Source organism: Parasteatoda tepidariorum, chromosome 8, assembly GCF_043381705.1.
Source record: "Parasteatoda tepidariorum isolate YZ-2023 chromosome 8, CAS_Ptep_4.0, whole genome shotgun sequence".
Lineage (NCBI taxonomy): Eukaryota > Metazoa > Arthropoda > Arachnida > Araneae > Theridiidae > Parasteatoda > Parasteatoda tepidariorum.
Window position 1 is genome coordinate 6,154,051 of NC_092211.1, and position 23,748 is coordinate 6,177,798.

Consider the following 23,748-nt stretch of genomic DNA (forward strand, 5'->3'; position numbering starts at 1 on the left):
AGTGGTTTCTTAAAAACCGTGAGATAAAAACACTTCCCAAGAGGCAGACAATACTTTTCATCCCTACTTAGGGTCGGCGAAAAAAGAATCTTTTTGCTCCTCTCGTGTTCCACCTCTTTTACTTCCTAAAAGGAAAAGAAAAACTCATCCATTGTTTTTCTGGGGAAAATCACCCTTAAATATAGAGACAAAGGAGGTATCAAATTTCTGTAAACTCAATACACAAAATATAATTAAAAAAAAAGCTCCTCATCAAAAGCAGAAGAAGAATGTCCTGAAATGCATCAAATTATTTATAATATTATTTCCAGACAAAATAAATTATTTTAGTGAGTTTTACTTTTCTTTTTTAATTTTTGAATATAGGCATCTATCATGACTGGACAAGTTGTGATGGAGTCAATCCACACTACGAACTACAGGCCAAGTTATTAGACACACTACAACAGGGGTGGCGAACCTTTATACATCAACGTGCCATTTTTCTAAAAAAATTTTTTAATGAGGTCATAGACGTGCCGTCAAATAATTTTGACTTCGTGATTATAGGGAAAATAATAATACTAAACACTATCAACTCAAAACTATTTATTTACATAAAATACATTTTGCAATGTTTCAGTTATACGCATAATTCAACTTAAAGTAACCTCAGTGTGACTTCTGTTGATGCAGATTAGATGACAAATAACTTATATTAGGTTGTAAGATGTTAGTTTAAGCAGGACTGTTAAATTATTTATTGTTAGCTTGTTTTTTATGGTTATTAATTGTTTTTTTAGCATTAATTGTCAATTTTTTTTATTAATAATTGCTTATTATTTTGTTTGTTTTTCGTGAATTTTAATTTAATTGTTACATATGCTTCAATTGTGATAGGTGGCGTGCCCAAAATATTGTGTCGAGTGCCATAAATGGCACGCGTGCCATTGGTTCGCCATCCCTGCACTACAAGATTCTATCTAAAATCTGAATTATCATATACAGCTTTATTGTTTTTAAGAGGCTGAAACTGGTTTACACTTGCTTATGTTTATTGGTTAGTTGGTTAACATAGTAATCCAACGCTCAAACTAAATATATAAAATATACATAAAAAATATCCTCCATAAAATCTCATTACATGCATGTTTAAATATAAAACTATTGCCTATAAACTCGTGCAAAACATGTCATTATTAAAAGACGTCAGCGCTTCTGATAATTGGGTCTAATTATTATAATATACTAATATAATGTTTGATATAATAAATATTCTATGCTTATCCCGCAGTTATGTTTATTATAAATATGTCCCGCAGTGGACTGATCGTTAAGACACGGTTCCCAGCAGATCACCGAAGTCAAGCATCACTGGCTACGGTCAGTGTGCGGGTGGGTGACCACTTGGGTCAGTCTGCGTAGGCACCGAGGGTGTGCGGTATGGGTCCTCGTTAAACTGTGCTACCGTAAAGTGCTCGACTTCGCGCGAAACGGGGGTGCCATCCCCTCCGCAGAGGATCAAAATTGTGATGGCCTGTCTTCGGATCATCCTCCGGGATGTTTCCCAGACCGTCGCCAATAGCCCATTGTGCAGCTCTAGTGCGACGTAAATTAACAACAACAACAGCTTATATAATATATCGTCTCAATTATCCAATCGTCAGATTTATATTATATATCGTCAAATTTATTTAATTAATACACGAACGTAAACGAGTGAAAACCGGTTTTAGTCTCATTAAAAACAATCAGGCTGTATAGAGTATCGCCTGATAATGAAGATTTTACATAGAATCTTAAAGTGCGTCTAATATTTTGGCTGGAGACAGTATAATGAAGAATCTCCATCTAAACACAGAAAGAAAAGATGTAGATGAAAGACCAGTTACGTTAAGAAAAAACCTCTTGTCTGTTATAGTTAGCATTATTTGCGCTTTTCCAGGTTGCTGCTCTCATCAGATGGGTTATCATTTTTTAAAAATATTTAAATTTTAATAATAAATTACTTGTAATAGCTTTTTAAAAGGTTTTTTTTTTTGCAATTTGTATTGAATTTACAGTTGACAAATTACGTTAGCTTAGAGAAAAAAAAGTGAAAAGAAAAGAAAGAACAGAAATTTTTACCCGCAATAAGAATTATAAGAATTTATAGAGAATACATAACACTATATTTCGTTTTGAAATTTCTTTTCATATTTAAAATATGAATAAAGAAAACATAAATGTGATAACGAAAATGCTTTTCGAGACAGAAAGCTAAAAAATGAGCAATGACAGAACTTATAATCTATCTAAAACATTAAACATAATATAAAAGAATTTCACTTAAAACTATCTGTAGCTGTTAAAATAAGAAAACATTAATTACAAATAAACAACACTTTTAATAGAAAAATGAATAAACAAACAATGAAAAAATATATAAAATAAAATAAAGCCAATAAAAATCAAGTAAAGTCTACATTATTTTTCATGTTCGATAAGTATAACAAATTTATTTTTAAATGTGAGTTAGAGAAGGTAAACTTGGAGTTTTAAAGGTGCTACCATGAATAACCGACTGTCGACTTTCACCGAATGTCGACATAGTCGCTTCGATGAATGTCTGAAATATTTGTTATATCCTATTTAACATTCGTCGATATTATTATATTTATTAAAGTTTTGAATGTCTGCTGAGGGTAGTTTAGAAGAGACATCAGTTTTCGGAGTACCGGTTAAGTGCATACTAGGTAGTGATACTTGACCTTAAAAATCATTGATGTAGGGCATACCGGGCAAATGCATCCCTGTCCTGTCCCTGCTCCCTTGCCACACGAATTCTCCCCCTCTTCAGTGGGCGTAATTCTTAATCAATCTTCAACTGTCAAAATCGGAGAAGAAAAATCGGAGGGGTGAAGAACTGAGATGAAGCTTGGAGAGGGGTGCTACAGGATTATCCTTTATTGCCTCTTATTTGCAAATTATTTATAACGAGCTGATTATAATGCTGATTAGTAGAGTTGTTTTAAATGGTGTTTTAAAAATCATACATTTCCATGAATTAAAACTTAATGTTAGTTAATAATTTTAGTTTGCAGTTATTTAATTAAATTTATGATATGCTATTAATGTTCAGTTATTAATTTCTTATAAAGTTTGCGTAATGATTCTTAAATATAAGTTCTCAAAGGTTTTAATGTTGGCACTTAACTGGATCTAGTATATATTTCGGACATTTACCAAAGCGACTACGTGATTTGTCAACATTCATCGGTGGAAGTCAACAACCACCCATTTTGGTATATAATATTTATATTGATCACTAGTTATGGTTCTATATTACTTTCTAATTACTATATTACTTACTAAATTACTTTCTTTCTTACAGAAATATTCAGTATTAATTTAATTATTCTGAAATGCTTATAAATTAAGTTGCGATTACATTTTTCTTGATAATATGAACATTCCAAATTCTAAATGTTACGCTCATTCAGACGATTACGATGCAAATCATTAACTATGTATGGAATGGCAACGCCGGGTGAGTTGTTTTGACTTTTTCGTATGGGTCTTGCATTTTTAACGACAAAAAAGACGTTTATGGAGGCAATTTCACTAATGAGGTTAGGACACGCCCCTCTGATGCATGCATTTCAAGCACCTAAACATCGTTCGTAAAGTCGACTTGTTGTTGTCAATAGAAATGTCTCCACCGGAGAATTTCGACGAGAAAAACTCGGAGGAGGAAGACGAAGAAAATCTGAAATCTCTTACCTTCAATCTTTTGACGAGATCTTCGGTCTATGCTGTGTCTCAATTAGTCGTCTCCATCGGCTGTGGTCGTAAAATTCTTTGGTTTCTGGTCCTTCTGATCGGTCTAGTGGGGTGCTCTTACGAAATTTATCATTTCCTGACGCTGTACTTTCAGTACCCTGTGGTAATCACTTTAGAAATCGAAAATAGTTGGAAACTCTATTTTCCTGCTGTTACATTCTGTAATCTGAATAGGTAAGGATATAAACAAGCTGTTTTAAAAGTGAAAAATCTGGGGTTCTTTTTTTAATAATTCATCATTATAATCATTTTTATATAAATACTTATTTTTTTTATTATTTTCTTTAATGCATATTATTTTATATTTCATAACCGTCGTTGAACAGCAGACCCAATTTTTGGGTTTACTACTTCTAGTGTTAATCTCCGTAGCCTTGTTATTTTGAACCCAATCTAGGAGACGGGGTAACTCCTGGATCAAGTATTGGGAGAAATTTTGCCTTCATGGAGGACTTTTTTGAAGGAACTAACTCGCATTTGCTTTCCACGGAGAAGAAGACCACGAGAACATCCCTAGGTTAGCCTGACGGCAAAGGGACTCTAACCCGAGATCCATCTACCACTGACGGTATTTTACATCAGCACTGTGGTGGGTGCAAGCCGGATATGGGTTCATATCGAACAGCCAAAGCTGGGAATCGAACCCGGTTCACCTCATTAGAAGGCGAACGCTCTATCCCCTGAGCCATCACGGCTCTTTAATGCATATTAAGTGAGAAATAATAAGAGTTCATCTTGTTTTTATTACTGATATAAAATTCAATAAAGGAAAACGAAATGGTTGAATACGTAACTTAAAGTTCCAATTTATACAAAAGACTATGTTAACTATAGAAGATTCATTTTTAGTCCGTATGAGTTTATTTGTTGGTAAAAGGAAAAAGGCTTAAGTCTTCTTAAAGTGGAAACGTAAAAAAAAAAAGAAAAAAGAAACATAATTTATCCACAACACTCACCACTTCTGCTCTTTAAGCTTTTTTGTAAACATTTCCCGCGTTGCTAAGTCACTATTCAAGAACTTCTTCAAACTTTAGACAATTTACTTCTGAAATACTAAAAATATTGAAAAAATCCATCTTAAAAAAAAGCTCTACTGGACTCATTTGCTGATGAGATGAGTCACATATTTTATTTTTTTTTATTTCGTAATTTTGACAAAATGTGTCACCTAAGTCGTGATGGCTCAGAGGATAAAGCGTTTGCCTTCCAATGAGGGGAACGGGGATCGAATCCCAGCTTTGGCGGGTCGATCAAAATTCCGCACTTGGCTACCACAGTGCTGATGTTAAAATATCCTCAGTGATAGACGGATCATGGGTTTGAATTCCTTTGCCGTCAAGGTAACCAAGGGAGGTTCTCGTGGCTTCGCTCTCCATGTAACTCAAATGCTGGTCAGTTCCATCAAAAAAATGGCTATATGGGGCACTACAAAAAATGAAATTTTTTTACGATTTCTTTAAAAAATATATTTATAGAAGTTATATCCTTAAACAGTTGACGCATAAAACGTAATGCTTAAATAACATGTAGTGTTATTAATTAAATATTATACTTTGGTTCCAAGCATAAAACGCGTCTTTCTTGAAATTACATAGTTCAAAATGGTTCTACAAATATCTTAAAATTATTTCAAAACTTATTTCGAAAAATGAATTTATTTTTAAATACTATTCTTATTTTAATCAATAAATATTCATTTGAAAGAGAGAAAGACCATTTTTTTACGATCAAATACGAAGGTAATTTATTATAACAAACAAGTCAAAAAACACTTAATTTACTATGGTTTTTCTATAGAAAATTTTGAGCGACGTGGTGGCTCAGAGGATGGAGCACTCGCTCTCCAATGACGACCCGGATTCGATCCCAGAGATAGCTGATTCGTATTCTGCACCCAGCTCACTCCGACCACAGTGCTGTTGTAAAATATCCTCAGTGGTCGATGGAAAATGGGTTAGAGTCCCCTTGCCGTCAGACTAACTGTGGGAGGATTTCGTGGTCTTCCTCTCCATGTACCGCAAATACGGGTTAGTTCTATCGAAATTTCTCCATGAAGGCAGATTTTTCCCAATACTTGTTCCGGGAGTTCCCTTGTCTTTTGGGTTGGGTTCAAAATTACGAGGCTACGAAGATGAACATTAGTAGTCGTTAGCCCAAACTTGGAACGGTGGTTATAAAATAAAATAAATTGGTAAATTGAATACATGCTGCTGATATATTATAAATTGCATTGTTTTTGCATTAGATCTATTAGATGCAATGTAAGTATATTTATTTTTAACCCAGTTTCTGCGCTATTTATATATTAGATGTAATGTTCAATATGGATACTATACTCTTGAAACTTTCTGCACATCATAATTTGTCAATCGGTAGTTTCAACACGCTATTTTTTGTTAAAAAAATTATTTATTATATAATATTGTAGAGTAGGCCTGGATAACCTGGTTGGTAGGGCGCTAGACACCTGTACGTGAGAACAGGAGTTCGAGTCCATTCGGCCAAAGTAGTAAATGGTGACTGTTGATAGTTAAATCTGTTGGGTCACGAAGTCCTCCATGTTTTCGTAACAAATTACGGCTCTGATGGTACTGAATTGAACATTGATCGTTCTCTGTTTCAGGTCAAAATTACGATATGTGAATGAATGAATAATAGTATGAATACGCCCACCCTATAAACGGGTGGGACGTATGGGTGTGGGAAAAGTTAAAATTTTGTCCATAGATGGCGCCACTTAAAAAAAAGAACAATGAATGATTTTTTTTTGTTTAATTTTATCTCAGTAATTATCGACTTAAAATGTATTTGAAATCAAATATCGTTTTCAGAGAACCTTCTGAGTATCACAAGTGCCTTTTTCGAGGCAAAACAGTCGAAGAGTGCGTTGAAGAAATCTGTGATCCAACAAAAAACTTAGAACGTATATCGAATAATGCAATGGTAAGTAAAGAGGCATTTTGTAATTTATAAATAATTAACTTCCATTTTTTTCAGCTCCAATAAAAATTCAAAATTGTTCATGCTAATTTAAAGTGTGAATGTTTGAACTATTTTTTTCTTTTTTTTTTTGCTTGAAAAAATTCAATCGATCTACTAAAATTTTAAAACATGTACATTATTAGACGCACTGTAAGATTCTATGTAAAATGATAATTCTCAAGTGATACTACACATCTGCATTGTTTTTACTCAGATGAAACCGGTTTGCATTTGTTTACTCTCCTGTGTCAATGGGTTAACATTGTAATGCAATACGTTAAAAATAAATACAAATAGGAAGTCTATAAAAAATCTCTCAATTTTTTCAAGTTTTAAAAGCTTGGTTTTCAAAGCAAACCATATAATTTTGTACAACAAACTTCGATAGTCGGGAAGGGCTAGCAAATGGTGCACAGCCACTGATTTTTAAAACTTCAATTAGAATTACAAAATATTTAATTGAATTTATTAAATTTTGTCTCTCAAATTTTAAGATTTTTTTTAAAAATGAATAAAAGTTGTTTCAAATGATGAGATTAAAATGTATGCATTTTCCGCTGCTGTCGAAATAATTTTTCTAAACAAAATACGCTTTTGTATTACATTCTAGTAAAAAACGTGCTAAAAATTTCAGGAAGATCGAAACTCCTGTTCGTATCACTTTGATGGATTATTGAAATCAACTGATTTGTTTTCTTTTAATTCGAGTACTGATGAGGATGAAATTCCCTCTTTCGTCATCAGTTGTGCTTTTAACGGAGTTCCCTGTACCCACAAGTAAGCATTTTATTATTATTATTTCATTTTACTATCGCAAATTGTGTGCTCACCTCACCAATCCCCCCCCATGGTTGTCCATCAAACAATTGAGCCGCTCAGAAGCCAATGCGGTTAAGTCCATTTTTTGATATTTTCTGACTTTTGGAAATTTTGATGAAATAAATAATAATCTTCTTAGTTATTAAAGGATTTACTCGTTGGTTACTTTTTTCTACGTCAGACAGCCCTTTTTTTAATAGCTTCTGAATATATTGTATAATAATTTCAGAAGCCATTGTGAATAAGTCCACCTTTTATCAATATTTTTTTACATAAGCTTTGAAATTAAAATTAAATTCTTCTTTCGATATTTGTTGGTAACACTGAAAAACAAGAAATTCATAGTAACTTCAGGGTTGCCAGACGTAGTATTTTTAATACTACGGTAGTATTTTTTCACCAAAAAAAGGGGTATGGTATTTTTCGTAGTATTTTTTTAAAATGTGGTATTTTTAGTTTTTTTTTTATTTATTTGTTTTATTTTCATTTCCTAAAACAAAGAAAAGCGCCACTCTAGTTTTGAAGTAAAAAACAATTTTTGAAATAATCCAACAGTTTATTTTCTATTAGTCACTGTATCTAGTGATTGTGAAAAATAAAAGTTCGTTTATACTAGTAGACTATATATATTTCTTATCTTTTTCAGCTGCCAAAAGGTATAAGTCCTAAAATTTTTAAGATGCTGTCATTATTTCAATAAATACTTACGTTTTTATTTACACATCCTGTACATATCTTGTTTTTTTGCAGAGTTTACACCTCGAAAAAAGAGTTTATACACTTTTCTAATTAAATTAATAAACCAGGAATTTTAAAAACTAATGTATCAAAAAACATTAATTTTCTCAATTGTTGTGTTTTGGACTTAACCGCATTGGCTTCTGAGCGACTCAATTAATACTTATACGATGAATATTTCTTTTACATATTTGTAGACTTTGTAGTAAATGAAGTTTTTCAATCAGGTAATATCCATTCATTTGCTTTTAATTGAAGTACACTAAATGTAACCTCTTCATTATTTTAATAATATTTTAAAGCTATAATAATCACAATTAAAGTTGAAACAACTGTAGATATTTTTTTCTTCTTTATAAATTGAAAAGTTTAGACTTCTTTAAATATTTGATGAGTCACTTATAGCATATTTTTTTAATATCTTATCCATAATATTTATCACGTAACTTTCAGAAATTTTTCAAAGTTTTTAAGCTTTGAATTCGGCAACTGCTTCACATTTAATCAAAAAGAGGATCGTGGAACGCAAGTGTTGCAGACACCTTACATTGGACCCAACAGTGGTAAGTGGTTAATATGACGTATTTAAAGAAAAGTAGATTTAAGCCTTACTTTACAAGAATATGAGTTCTTACTCAATCGGAATTGGTTACAAGTCTTTAACACTAAACATACCAACACTTAATGTATATCTATTTCTACCATAGCGGGTCAAATGATTTTACTTTATGTTTGTTGAATTGAAAGCATGAAATAAATGTGTTATGAAGGAATTAAACTAAAATAACTTTACTATAACGAAACGAAATTGTATATTGACCATTTTTATTTATTACAAACACAAAGAATAAGCATTTTTAATTAATTGCTCAACGCATTTTTTACATATACAGTTTGTTTCCATTGCACATTTTCTGCAAACATACTTCTTCTACTTATTATTATTTCCATAATTCTTAAATTGTTCTTATAGTTATAAGAATATATGAGAACTATAATTGTCCCTTTTTCTTACAGAAAAATGTCGATCTGAAATTTTAGGTTTTGTTTTGAAATTTGAATTTGCAGTTATTCTGATTGAACTCACTGCGTAACTGTCATACTGTAAAAATGTGCAACTCATCGAATGCAATACGTTGAACATGCATTACATCGTCATTTCTGATCCGACAACCTTATAAAGCAATAAATTGTTCTCCCGATCAAATGACAGGTTGTGGTAAAAATAGGTATACGACAAGTATTATTCGAAACAAACAAAATACAAAAAATAATAATAATAAAATATTAACTGTATATAATTGTTTAAAAAAAGTCATGAAGTCAAATGTGTAAAAACGATAAGATGATCAGCGCATTTTCGATGCAAAAGTTCTTAAACAGTCATTTGACCGGCATGTTTAGTGTTAATCATATTTTCCAGACTCTGTCACGTTGACTTGATTTCTAAGATGAAAAAAACATCACTTTAGAATTGATCCAAGGATTATTAATGATTAAATAAATCAATAAATAATTATGATATAAGTATTTCTGAAATTTGTTAAAAAAATTATTGAAGATCGAAGGCAGTACTAAAATGTTTAAATTATCAAAATCCTGTTTTATAGTTTTATTTGGCTAGAATGTATCTGCTTTCAATTCATTTCAAAATACAATGGATTTAAATTGTTTTAATTCCTCTTTTGCTATTCAAAGCCTTGGTAATCTCTCGTCATAGTCTGAAGATGCATTTCATTTTTTTTCTCGATAAAAGTGAATTTAGGATCCTTTTTTTTATTCGATTTTTACGGAAGTAGGGCGCTTGTTGCAAATACATTTAGTCCCTGAATACATTAGTTTCCAATAAATAATCTGGATCTAATTTCCGATAAATAATCATTTCTAGTAAAAAAAAAGTTTCAAAATGTTAACAAGCTTGAATAATTAAAAGAAATGAATATATTTGCTTGCCTTGTTCAGTTATTTGTGATTCTTATTTAAAGATATCCAACATTGAACTGATTTAGGAAAGGTAAATAAATAGGGATTTTTTAAAAACTAAATCAAATTGTTAACTCCAGTTTTTTAAAGATTTCTTTGCCAATGAGAAAAAGTTAGCAGTCATTTACTGCCAAAAAGAAAACTCAAAATATTCGTTCAACAGAATGCTGGGTGCCAAGTAATTCGTGGTCTGTTCGAACAATGAACCTAACAATGTCGTCATTACTAAGACTCAATGTAATAAGATTGATACAGAATGCTGGGTGACAAGTAATTCACGGTCTGTTCGAACAATGAACCTAACAATGTCGTCATTACTAAGGCTCAATGTAATAAGATTGATACAGAATGCTGGGTGACAAGTAATTCATGGTCTGTTCGAACAATGAACCTAACAATGTCGTCATTACTAAGTCTCAATGTAATAAGATTGATACAGAATGCTGGGTGCCAAGTAATTCACGATCTGTTCGGACAATGAACCTAACAATGTCGTCACTATTAAGACTCCCCTCAATATGTTAAAACTCCATGATTTTATAATCAACGGTATGATTGTAACTATGGGATTAGAAGCATTGTGAAAAATGCCATATTTACTTCAAAAACACGTTAAAACAGGAAACTAAAATCATAAAATCGTCATTTGAAACTTTCAAGTGCGTCTGACTTTTTATTTCGACATATGCAGGAATAGTTTTTTGTAGTAATTTTTAAATACCCTTTCATCTGTATTGAAACATCTTTTTTTCCATCCTTGTTAGGTCTTGATGTGATGTTGAAATTAGACTTCGATGCCCACTCCCCTCTGACGATGTACACCGGAGCACGAGTCGTCATTCACGAGGCTAACGAGCAGCCTGATCCAAAATCATCAGGTTTTAATATAAGTCCCGGGTTCGAAACTTCCGTATCAGTTCAGCAGGTGTGAAGTGTTTTTTTTTTCCTGATCATAATTCCATGCTTAGAAATAACTAAGAAGGATAATGAGAAAAAATAATTTTTAACAGAATGTTGATTTTGGTAAATAACGAGTCAAAGGGAAATACGATATGAGCTATGATATAAACAAGAAAGAAAACCCATATAGAAAAATAAGGTTCATTTCCAGAAAGCAAAAACCTTTTAATGTAAACCTAAAAAGGTTTGTAATGCGGTTTACGTGTAAACCTTCTCACCTTAAAACGAGATCTGTGACCATCTGCTTTATTCTACTCACATTACCCTCATCCAAAACCTTGGAAAACAACCTTGTATATAAAAACCTTAAATCGAGGTTGACTTAGGGTTGAAAATCGAGGTTGAAAAGGTTTTTTAGTACAAATATTTTTGAGACAAAAAAAGAAAATTCCGACCCAATGTTGCCGTAAGGTTAAATGCCTTTCTGGGATGTTATGTTACCAAACGTTTTCCATGATCATTTGGTTTTTATCTTTTGGCAAGAATTATAATAAAATTTAAATCTATCTAAGAAACTGTAACTGTAAAAACATTAAAAAAAACTCTATATAAACTTTCATACATCCATTCTCAAAGCAAACTCTTATAACATTTAAAATTGCTATAAACTTATATAGCAGTTCTTAAAGATCTAATCTAAGGCATTATTAATATTTTCATTCATCTTATGAAAGAACTTATTTGCCTAAAAGGAATACGAAATATAAAAATCTTAAAAATAACAAACTAGATTTACAACTAAATAAATATTGCAATAAATTCTGTTTGAATTGGGTAAAAAATGTTTTTTATGTCAATTAAAAGGAGAGATAAGTGTTTATTCTGTTTCTTCCAGATATTGAAGTGTTGATATAACCTGAATTTAAATGCAATCATTTCACATTTGATTTTTTTTTCAAGTTTAAAACTATGTATCTCATTATCTATTAAAAATAACGAGATAAAATTTGGAATAGTTTTCATTTCCCATTATATTATTTTTATAAAATTTATATACGATTTAAGATTTTATTATGTAAATTTTGAAAAATGATACCGATACAAAATATGACCTTTTAAATTAAAGAAAATAATGTCAAAAACTCTTGAAGAAAAATCTAAATATAGACATTATTATAAAAAAATTATTATTATTATTTTAAACATACAAAAAAAAATTATAGCAATATATTTTTAATTACAATGTTTTATATGATCACCTTGGTACATAGTATTCTGCACTGGCGAGTTCGCTAACAGAATATCTATTTCGTATAAGAAATGAGATTTTTTCAGTTTTCGACGTCATTATCATATCACGGCAATTCATCAAATAAAATTTACCTGAACCTGTAACGTCAGCCTAGTTTAATTCAAATCTAATATGAATGAGGTTAAGGGATAAGGTTGCACGGGGGAAGGCTTTACTCTCCATTGATTTCTTAATACCACCTTCCTTTTTTAAAAATTCTAAACAATACCAAACAAATCTAAACAAATCTTCTAAGCAATGCCAAAACCCCGTCTCTCCTTTAAAATAAACAAAACTCTTTTCCCTTTTATAAAATATAAAACCCCATCTCCCATTTAAAAAATGCAAAACCCCGTCACCCTTCTAAACAATGCCAAAACGCCGTCTCTCTTTTAAAATATGCAAACCCCTTTTCCCTTTTATTAAATATAAAACCTCATCTCCCGTTTAAAAAAGACAAAACCCCGTCACCCTTCTAAACAATGACAAAACCCCGTCTCTCTTTTAAAATATGCAAAACTCTTTTCCCTTTTATAAAATATAAAACCCCATCTCCCTTTTAATAAATGTAAAACCCCGTCTCCCTTTTAATAAATGCAAAAGCCCTTCGTCCTAGATGAAGAATGTTTATTCATTTAAGTGAATTTGAAACTTAATACTGTTAAATTACGCCTGACAGCGATCAACTTCTGGCAAAAACAGATGGAAAACGTTGCTAAGGAGCATTTATAGTTCTCCATCTCAAAAATCCTATAGATTTTGATGAGTGCTTTGATCCATCGGCCTTGAGTCCGAAATCCGCTAATCACAGAGTTTACAAATAATGAATACATCAATTATTTCAATTTTTTAACTTTTTGTTACATATTTAATATGATATAACAATCCAGGAACATTAAAACCAATGGATGCATACTTTGAAAAATTTAAAGATTGTGTCTAATTGACATTTTAAATGTCTTGAATATTTAAACAACACTTCAAATTTTTCTTCCGGGGCATTTATAAATTTATAATGTAATAGTTCTTAATTTAAATTTTTGTTACACATTTAATACGATACAACAATCCAAGAACATTAAAACCAATTTATGCATACTTTAAGAAATTTGAAACTTGTCTCCTTCAATTAACATTTCAAAATGGATCTTTAAGGTGTCTTGATTGTTTCATAAACGCTACAAAGTTTTCTTCTGACATATAAATAGTTTTATAATGTATTAGCTCTTACAGACCCTGTTCAAATTATTAGACGCACTATAAGATTCTATGCAAAGTCTTAATTATCAGGTGATACACTATACAGCTTTATTGTTTTTACGTGACTGATTGCACTTGTTTACGTTAGTCTATCAATGGGTTAAATGAGACCATAGATAATATATATTCGACGATTGGATAAATTAGACGATATATTATATAAATATAGAATATTTCTTATATGAGGTATTCTATTATTATATTATAATAATTAGATCAAATGATTAGAAGCACTGTCCTTTTTTAATACTTACATGTTATGCACGAGTTTATGGGCAATACTTCTATATTTATACATACATGTCATGGGTTTTTATTCGGGAAATTTTTTAGATACTTCCTATTTGTATTTATTTTTAAAGTATTGCAGTACAATGTGAACCAATTAACCGGTTAACGACCAGCGTCATATATTTAGGACAGTTCCTTTTTTCAAAGACATTCATTGTGGTGGGAAACTTTTTTCAGTATTTTCATTTATCTGGGTGAATTAAAGGATTCTCAGATACCACAATGATTTAGTTATTTCTGATTAGATCTATAATTCTAAGGAACAAGTACTTTTTGATCTATCAAAGACTTTTTGAATGCCTTAACAGTAGAAAAATCAATTAATTTCGATAATATATTATACCATAATATATTATTTCGATAATATATTGATAGTATAATATATATATTATACTATCAATAATATATTTCGATAATATATTTCGACATATACTTTTTCCATAAATCATTTCAATTTAGTGTATCATTTCAATTTAGAAATTCGGGACAAAACGGGTTAATACACGAACGTAAAGAAGNTGACATTTTAAAATGCATCTTTAAGGTACTATCTTGAATGTTTAAAAAACACTTCACATTTTTCTTCTGAGGTATTTACGAATTTATAATGTATTAGTTCTTAATTTAACTTTTTGTTATACATTTAATATGATATAACAATCCAAGAACATTAAAGCCAATGGATGCATACTTTGAAAAATTTAAAGATTGTCTCCTTCATCTGACATTTTAAAATGCATCTTTAAGGTACTATCTTGAATGTTTAAGAAACACTTCACATTTTTCTTCTGAGGTATTTATGAATTTATAATGTATTAGTTCTTAATTTAACTTTTTGTTATACATTTAATATGATATAACAATCCAAGAACATTAAAACCAATGGATGCATACTTTGAAAAATTTAAAGATTGTCTCCTTCTTCTGACATTTTAAAATGCATCTTTAAGGTACTATCTTGAATGTTTAAAAAACGCTTCACATTTTTCTTCTGAGGTATTTACGAATTTATAATGTATTAGTTCTTAATTTAACTTTTTGTTATACATTTAATATGATATAACAATCCAAGAACATTAACACCAATTTATGCATACTTTAAGAAATTTGAAACTTGTCTCCTTCAATTGACATTTCAAAATGGATCTTTAAGGTGTGATTGTTTCATAAACGCTACAAAGTTTTCTTCTGGCATATAAATAGTTTTATAATGTATTAGCTCTTACAGACCCTGTTCAAATTATTAGACGCACTATAAGATTCTATGCAAAGTCTTAATTATCAGGTGATACTCTATACAGCTGTATTGTTTTTTACGAGACTGTTTGCACTTGTTTACGTTCGTGTATCAATGGGTTAAATGAGACGATATATAATATAAATTCGACGATAGGTTAAATTAGAGGATATATTACATAAATATAGAATACTCATTATATCAGGTATTATATTTGTATATTATAATAATTAGACCCAATAATTAGACGCACTGTTCTTTTTTAATACTTACATGTTATGCACGAGTTTATAGGCAATACTTTTATCTTTAAACCATACATGTAATGGGGTTTTTATTCAGGAGATTTTTTATGTACTTCCTATTTGTATTTATTTTTAACGTATTGCAGTACAATGTGAACCAATGGATACACGAACGTAAACAAGTGTAAACAGTCACATAAAAACAATAAAGCTGTATAGAGTATCACCTGATAATTAAGATTCTACATAGAATCTTAGAGTGCGTTTAATAATTTGGCCAGAGACTGTACATGTATTTCTTAGCTTTCTTTCATATTTTATCATTTCATTCTTTCAGGTTTTGCAATCTAGGTTAGCTGAACCATACAGAGATCGTTGCCATGAGTATGAAGAAGGAATTGACGGGATTATCCTGGATCAGAAAGTATGCCATCATAGTTTCTAATAATAAACTTGGGCTCTTGACCAATTTAGAGCATTAATTTATGTACAAAATGTTCCGAAATGCAACATGAGTATATTAAAAAAATGTGAGAAGAAAAACGTACTGTGTAGTTAAAATAATACCATAAATTTGAGTTTCTTTTAAAAAGTACAAACACTACTTTAAGAATTGCCTGAAACATTTTCAATTTTTTAAGATATTCAAAACGGACTTATTTTATTAGTTACCAAATACGATTTATTACGAAATTATGGAGAGAAAATTTTTTTCACATTTTTCCGTGCGTGAGCAGTATAAAAAAACTACTTTAAATCACAGATATCAACAATTTTTCCTTCAAGTCTACTATACAAGAAAAGACTTGTATTTAATTTTACAAGTCTACAAGTATACAAGAAAAGACTTGTATTTAATTTTAAATTGCTCCAAAAATTTTGTTTAATTTTATTGAATATTTTTAAAGTAAGAGCAAAAAAAACAAAGAAAAATTAGTTTGAATATATATATAGCATAATAAATAAATACAAAAAACACGAGGAACATTAAGAAAAATATAATACTTTTTATTTATTGCGCATAAGCTGCAAGTAAATAGAACTCATAAAATAAATATAATAACTAGGTTTATGAAATTTCGTGCAATTGTTACGCATCGTGATCAAAATAATTGTGATAATTTACAAATTTATTGATATACATGGAGTGTCTAAAAATACTATTTTTGGTTTTTAATTTATTGTCAGTCCCTCAAACTCTAGTTCAAAAAGTGTTCTGTATTTTCCAACCTCTCGGATTTTTTAATCTTATTGCAACCAGCGTATCTAGTAATAAAATTAGCAAAGATTTACTCTATCAAACTGATTTTGCTAAGGAAAATTGCAATAAACCTTTAATAAAGCTATAGAGTAGTGGCTAAGGGGATAGAGTGCTCGCCTCCTAATGAGATGCTCCTGGTTCGAATCCCTGTGATGGCTGGTCTATACGAATTTCGCTCCCGTCTGACACCCACTACAAAGCTGACTTGAAATTCGAATCATGGGTAAGTAGTTCATGGATTAGAATCTCCTAGCCCTGGCTAACTGTAGAATGTTTTCGTGGTTTTCCTCTCAATGTAACGCAAATGCGGATAATTTCCATCCAAAAAGTCCTCCGTAAAGGCAGATCCAAGAGTCCCCTTGTCTTTTGGATAGTGTTCAAAATTGCAAGGCTGCGGAGTTGAACAGAGCAATACTGTGTATGCTATTAACTGTATGCAATAAGACTTCAGCTTTCTAGACTTATTGAAAATTAAGTGATACAAATTAGGCTAATTGAATTTTTGATAGATGTTCTAATTAGCCTAAATATACACAGTCTCGCAACAATAAGCCTTAAAAATATCAGGATGATTAGAAAACGCTGGGGACTTTTTTTTATTTAGACCAGTGCATTGCAAAATGCTATCTCTTAAAAAGCCATCTAACTCAAATGTGTATTAAAAATGTTTTAAAATGTATTTAGGGCTGCTTCCAAATGTGCCAGCAAAAAGAAAACATACATCAATGTGCATGTGCTGATCCTCTGTTACCTCAGATGTCTTCATGGAAAGTGTGCGACATTAAAAATGAAACAATAGGTAATGAATTACAATTCAAACTTTTTTATTTCAGGATGTTTAGATAGATACAATTAATTAAAACAGTGTATGCACTCTGAGCCGTGATGGCTCAGGGAATTGAGCGTTCGTCTTCCAGTGAGATAAACCGGGTTCGAATCCCAGCGATGGCTGGTAGATACAAATTCCGCCTCCGGCTGGCACCGACCACAGTACGGACATAAAATATCCTCAGTGGTAGACGGATCATGGGTTAGAGTTCCTTTGCCGTCAGTCAAATCTAGGGAGGTTTTCATGGTTTTCCTCTCCACGTAACGCAAATGCATGTTAGTTCCATCAAAAAGTCCTCCACGAAGGCAAATTTCTCCGAATACTTGATCCAGGAGTTCCCTTGTCTTCTGGGTTGGGATCAAACAGACAAGGAAAAACAAGACGGAGTTGAATATTAGTAGTCGTGAACCCAAAGAATTGAGTAGGCTGTCCAACGACGGTTATAAAATAAAATTTAAAAAAATATTATACACTCCAAAAATCCGATCACAAGCTCACGGTCAGTGACTAACAAAAAGAGTTCCATTCCCCGCCCTTAAATTATGATTGTTGCTTAAATTATGACACTTAGAATTGCAGATCTGAGTGTGCATCTCATAAAACATATAGCCTCGGACAGAAAATTAAGGTTATACTTACTAAAGTTATCAGTAGAGAACTTCAGGTAGTTTGAGTCCCGCAGTGGACAGATCGTAAGGACACGATTCCCAGTAGAACACCGAAGTCAAGCATCACTGGCTGCGGTCAGTGTGCGGGTGGGTGACCACTTGGATCAGTCTGCTTACGGACCGAGGGTGTGCGGTATGGATCCTCGTTAAGCTGTTCTACTGTAAAGTTCTGGACTTTGCGTGCAGGTCGTCGGGCTACCGAAGCGGTGGTGCCATACCCTCTGCAGAGGTCAAATCAAAATTATGATGGTATATCCTCGGATCATCCACAGGGATGTTTCCGAGACCGTCGCCAATAGCCCATTGTGTAGGTCTAGTGCGACGTAAATAAACTACAACTACAACAATCAAGTTGTTTGAGACTCAATTGATTTGTTTTCGTCGAATCAAAGCGCACGTGGGAACGTGGGGAAATAGTGTAGTGCTGCCCCTGTCGAAGTATGAGAGAATTGAGTATTCATTAACCATGATCATTATTGCAGTGAGTGGGCGAGAGAGAAAGACGTTCTTTAACGCGGCTGGATTTGAACTTGAGACTATTGCATCCATAGCCAGATGTTGAAACCACCTTGAAAACAGCTGTACACTCCCAAATCAAGTTAATAAGCTTCTTATGACAACAATACGAATAAACGGACAACTCTATTAATTTTATTTAAGGTTATTATAATTACGGGCACTGACCTTTTTTGTCAAAAAAAGGTGATAAAACTGACAGTCAACTCAAGTAATTTTCTGAAATTTGCTACAATTATGAGTAATGGGAGGGGGGCTTTTTTCTTTAAGAATGAAGCCGCCCATATAAATGAATGGCCAACCCTCTAAATTTTATGGAAATTTCTCAGAGCGTTTTTATCATTTGCATTCAGAAATGCGAATAACTTATTAGAATTTCGTATGCCTAACCCTCCTCCGAAAATACTATGAAATGCATTCATTTAATTAAAAAACAAATTACAGCGATATAGAATATAACGTATTTAGAACAATTCCCTGTAAATTCCCAAAATGAAACTAATAATTTAGAAAAAAATGACGCGTTAATTAAACTGATTAGAAATTTTTAAACATTTTAATATTGAAATAAAAGTTGCGTTCGCCTTAGTACGAAAGCCATTGGTGAAATGCTTTTTCATTCTAGAATGACTCCGTTAAACATTTCAAATAATGGGTCGCAAAAACTGTCTCCAAGGATGTTTGATTTCATATCCTTGCCTATGGACGTGTTTCACAAAATACATTTCCTTCCTAAGCATTCATATTTATATTGAAATAACTGCCAAGCCAGTCATTATACGTTAATAATAAAAAGAAAATAAAAATACTTTAAATTATTATGATGTAAATACATTAAAAATGCCTGCTAGTGAACAATAAAAAGAAAAACAGCTGTCGCCAGAGCAACACATGCGCAACTAAAATGTCTGTACATATGCACTAGATAAAATCAAATATATACATTTTAGTTACATTCATTTGTGCGTATACAAATACGTACAAAATGTAATGCATGTAAATACTCACAAAATGTATAATTAAAAATACATTATACTATCTACTGTAAAATATAATCATTTATGAGCATACAATAGTCTTGTTATCGTGCATTTAAATTACATGCAATCATAATTACAGGTAATCAAAGTACATGTAATCATGATTAGATGTAATCATATATTATGATTACTTGTAATCACGATTACAAGTAATTGATTACAGTAATTGGTTATGTAATCACGATTACAGTTGTAATCAAAATTATGAATGTTTGTAATCATGATTACAAGTAATTGTTTACTGTAATTGAGTATTGTAATCATGATTACAGTTGTACTCATGATTACAAAGTTATAATTGATATGGTTACGAAGTTATATTTCTTGCGAAGTAAACTATTCTTTCAACAATATCAAATGTGAATTTTTTCTTCCTTAATTTTTAACTTTTATTTTAAAAAAAAGACCTAGGAACAAGTTAATCAAAGAAGCTACTTTAAGTCTTTTCTGTGGATAAAATTTTTATAAAAGTAAAAATAAATTTTATTTTAGTTAGAACGATTTTTGTCTTTTGTAAAGAAACAGCGTTTGAGTGTGCTTGATAACTTTTGAAAGCTATTCATTCAGAAAATTGTCCTTGGACAAGAAATAAATACACTTTACAAATCTACTTTACAGATTCAGACATTTCGAGAATTTAATTAATACTTTTAATTCCACTTACTACAGAAATTAAATCCTTTTAAAATGATGTTTTTCATGTGACATTTTTTTTCTTTTTATTTGTTCAACATATTCTCTTAAATAAACTTTATTGATTTCGAAGCTAGACAGCTTACAAAAGAATTCAAACAAGATATGTCATCAAAATATACAAAAAGAGCTTTCAAAAACAGCTTTATACCTTTATTTAGGAAACTGTTGTTGTTGTTTTTTCAATCCTTTTTTTTTGTCATACTATTTTAATTTTGTTTAGGTCTTGTAAAAATATAGAATTGAGATGCGACTTTATTTTAATTAACAATTTACAATGTATTTAATATTTATTATTTTTTCCTAGTATAACAATTTTTGATAATATTTTTTTATTTATGTGTTGTTATAATAATTATTGATATTTTTAATAATTACTGTCGTCTTTGCTGCGGATTGTAATTTTTGTTGCTTTTATTATAAAGCCTCTAGAAAGTTTTGTAATTTAAAATAGAGCGTTCGTTTTCCAATGACCCGGGCTCGAATCCCAGCGATGGCTGTTCGATACGAATTCCGTATCATACTTGCACGGACCAGAGTGCAGAAGTAAAATATCCTCAGGGGTAGACGGATCACGGATTTGAGTCCCTTTGCCCTCAGGCTAACTATGGGAGGGTTTCGTGGTTTTCCTTTCCATGCAACGCTAATACGAGTTAGTTCCATCAAAAAGTCCTCCACGAAGGCACAATTTCTCCTAATACTGGATCGAGGAGTTCCATTGTCTTCTGGATCGGGATCAAATTTACACGGCTGCGAATTTGAACATTAGCAGTTGTAAACAGAAAGAAATTGAGTCGGCTGTTCAGCTAAGTTTATGTAATGTTATCACTCCAACCTGTGATTATTAAGTAATTTTTTATTATTACATTATATTGAGTGTAACAATATTTTTAACTTTATTCCTTTATGATTAAAAGTTTAGAACCAACTAAAATTGAATGTTACAAATTACAAAATAAAAATTTTTAGTACATGCCACAAACAGATAATTTTTAAATTTTATAATGTAAGAAGTAAAGACTTTATAGCTCATTTACTACTTGCCAAGTATCTGCTTTCAGATAGATGCATATTTTTCTGTCAACTTCCCTAAAAAAATAACCCTATTTTACGGTACTTACGTAAAAGAATTACGGTTCTTTTATCTTAGTTATGAGTCTATTCAAAATATCGTAACTTTTATATTTCGAACTCCACATTTTGAATGGGGCAATTTATAAATGTGCATTTTGAGCTTATAAATCCTTTATGGAAAGTTAAGAAAAATAATAATTTTGTCATTTTAAGTCAAATCTCTAGCTTAATCGCAAAATAAATTTTTACTCTAATAAGGAAAGCAAAGATTTTTGAATTAAAAAAAAGCAGGGAGTTTAATTTTTAAAACTTCAAATATTTACATAAAACAATTCGTTTTTTACACACTGAAGCTTTAGAAAATTACCCTTTTGTGTAGATAATTAGTTATGCGTAAAAGGGCAAAATAAAAGCAGTTTTAATACATATAAAGTTGTATACAAGTTATTCTAATTAGGCTTTTTCTGTTGTTGAAGTAGATAAGGTAATAATGAGGTTCTCTTGCTGCTTTTAAGAGTTTTATGTTCAGTGATAAAAGACAAGTTAGCACTCGTTAAAGTACTTTTCATAAAGGAATTTATAAAAAGGTCTTAAAAATTTGAATCGAATGTTTTTAAAGGAATTAGCTTTTGTCTTAAATATGCAATGAGGAAACGTCGACTTTAAATATAATCACAGCTTTATAACGTAATAGATTTTATTATACAAATTTTATTTTTTTGCAATTTATTTTCATTTTATATTTATTAGATTAAGATAATAGCTTTATTATAAACTCTTTCTATCCTTTAATGAACTTGCGATCTCTTTTTTCCGGTGACAAAATTCTGATTATGGTTTTAAAACACAAAATACACAATCATAAAAATTTTGGTAAAAATACAAAAGAAAGCATCGAAAATTATATTTATACCATATAATTTACAATTATATACTTTAAAAAGATGTGAAAATTTACTACTCAAACTTTTTCTACTATTACCAAAAAAATTTATAAATAACTGTATTAATTATTTTTTTTAAATAAAATTAGCTTCTGAAAAACGAGTTTTTCAATTACGAGTTTCTAAAATTAAAAAAAATATATATATGATTTAAAAAAAATGCATGATTGATTTCATAACATCGAAACTATTTGACAGATTTCGTTCAAATTTTATATTTTTCATTTAAGAATATTTATACCTTTGACTTTAAAATTATATACTTTAAAAAGATGTAAAAAAAACTGCAAATCTTACTATTCAAAATTTTTCAACTATTACCAAACAAATTAATAAATAACTGTATTAAATATTTTTTTACATAAAATTATCTTCAAAAAAGCGAGTTTTTCAATTTTGTGCCAAAAAAATGTACAATTCACTTAAAAAGTCATCGAGACTACAGGTAAATACGCGAAAAGTATAATTGCAAATACATTAAGGGGCATTACAAAACGAAACAACATAATAAGAAAAAATTATGCATCTTCGATGCATAGTTTTTTCATGCTTCAGTTTAATATGATTCATACTTCAGTTTAATATGTATGAATCATATACATATTAAACTGAATATTCATACTTCATTCATTCTTCAGTTTAATATACATCAAGGATACAGACTGCTTGCAAACAAAGGTCAAAAACGGTAAACTCTTTTCAATGCAATCTTTTCAACCATCAAAACGATCATACAACATCTTCCATTATATTTTGATGGTTGTTGTGGATCCGACATTAAAAAACATAATTTTCTGGTTGACCATCATAATGGTGAACTACATCTTCCATCTTATTTTGATGGTTGTCATTGGTTCAACAACAGCATAACATGGTGGTTAAACCATCATACAGGAAAAACAGCACGTTCCATCTTAGTTTGATGATTGCTATTGGTCCTACGCTAATAAACATGGCATGATGGTAGAACCATCATAATAGTTAAATAACATCTTCCATAATATTTAAACTGTTTTTGTATGTCCGACATTATTAAACACATCTTGTTGGTAGACCATCAAACTATACAGCATCTTCCATGATATTTTGATGGCTGTTGTTGGTCCAACAATAAGAAACACAATTTGCTGGTTGACCACCATAATGATGAACAACATCTACCGTCAAAATATGATG

The 23,748-nt window shown here is 30.7% G+C and overlaps 1 protein-coding gene across 1 annotated transcript in view; it reads left to right on the top strand.

Annotated features, from left to right (window-relative positions):
* Positions 1-3,616: 3,616 nt before the first annotated feature.
* Positions 3,617-23,748, top strand: part of LOC107453539 (FMRFamide-activated amiloride-sensitive sodium channel) — a 39,387-nt gene continuing 19,255 nt past the window's right edge. Inside the window, exons 1-7 of the mRNA XM_043046667.2 lie at positions 3,617-3,975; positions 6,633-6,744; positions 7,418-7,560; positions 8,794-8,903; positions 11,088-11,248; positions 15,885-15,971; positions 17,493-17,607. Coding sequence (XP_042902601.1) covers positions 3,671-3,975; positions 6,633-6,744; positions 7,418-7,560; positions 8,794-8,903; positions 11,088-11,248; positions 15,885-15,971; positions 17,493-17,607 — 1,033 coding nt within the window. The 5' untranslated portion in view covers positions 3,617-3,670. The remainder of the gene's footprint in view (positions 3,976-6,632; positions 6,745-7,417; positions 7,561-8,793; positions 8,904-11,087; positions 11,249-15,884; positions 15,972-17,492; positions 17,608-23,748) is intronic.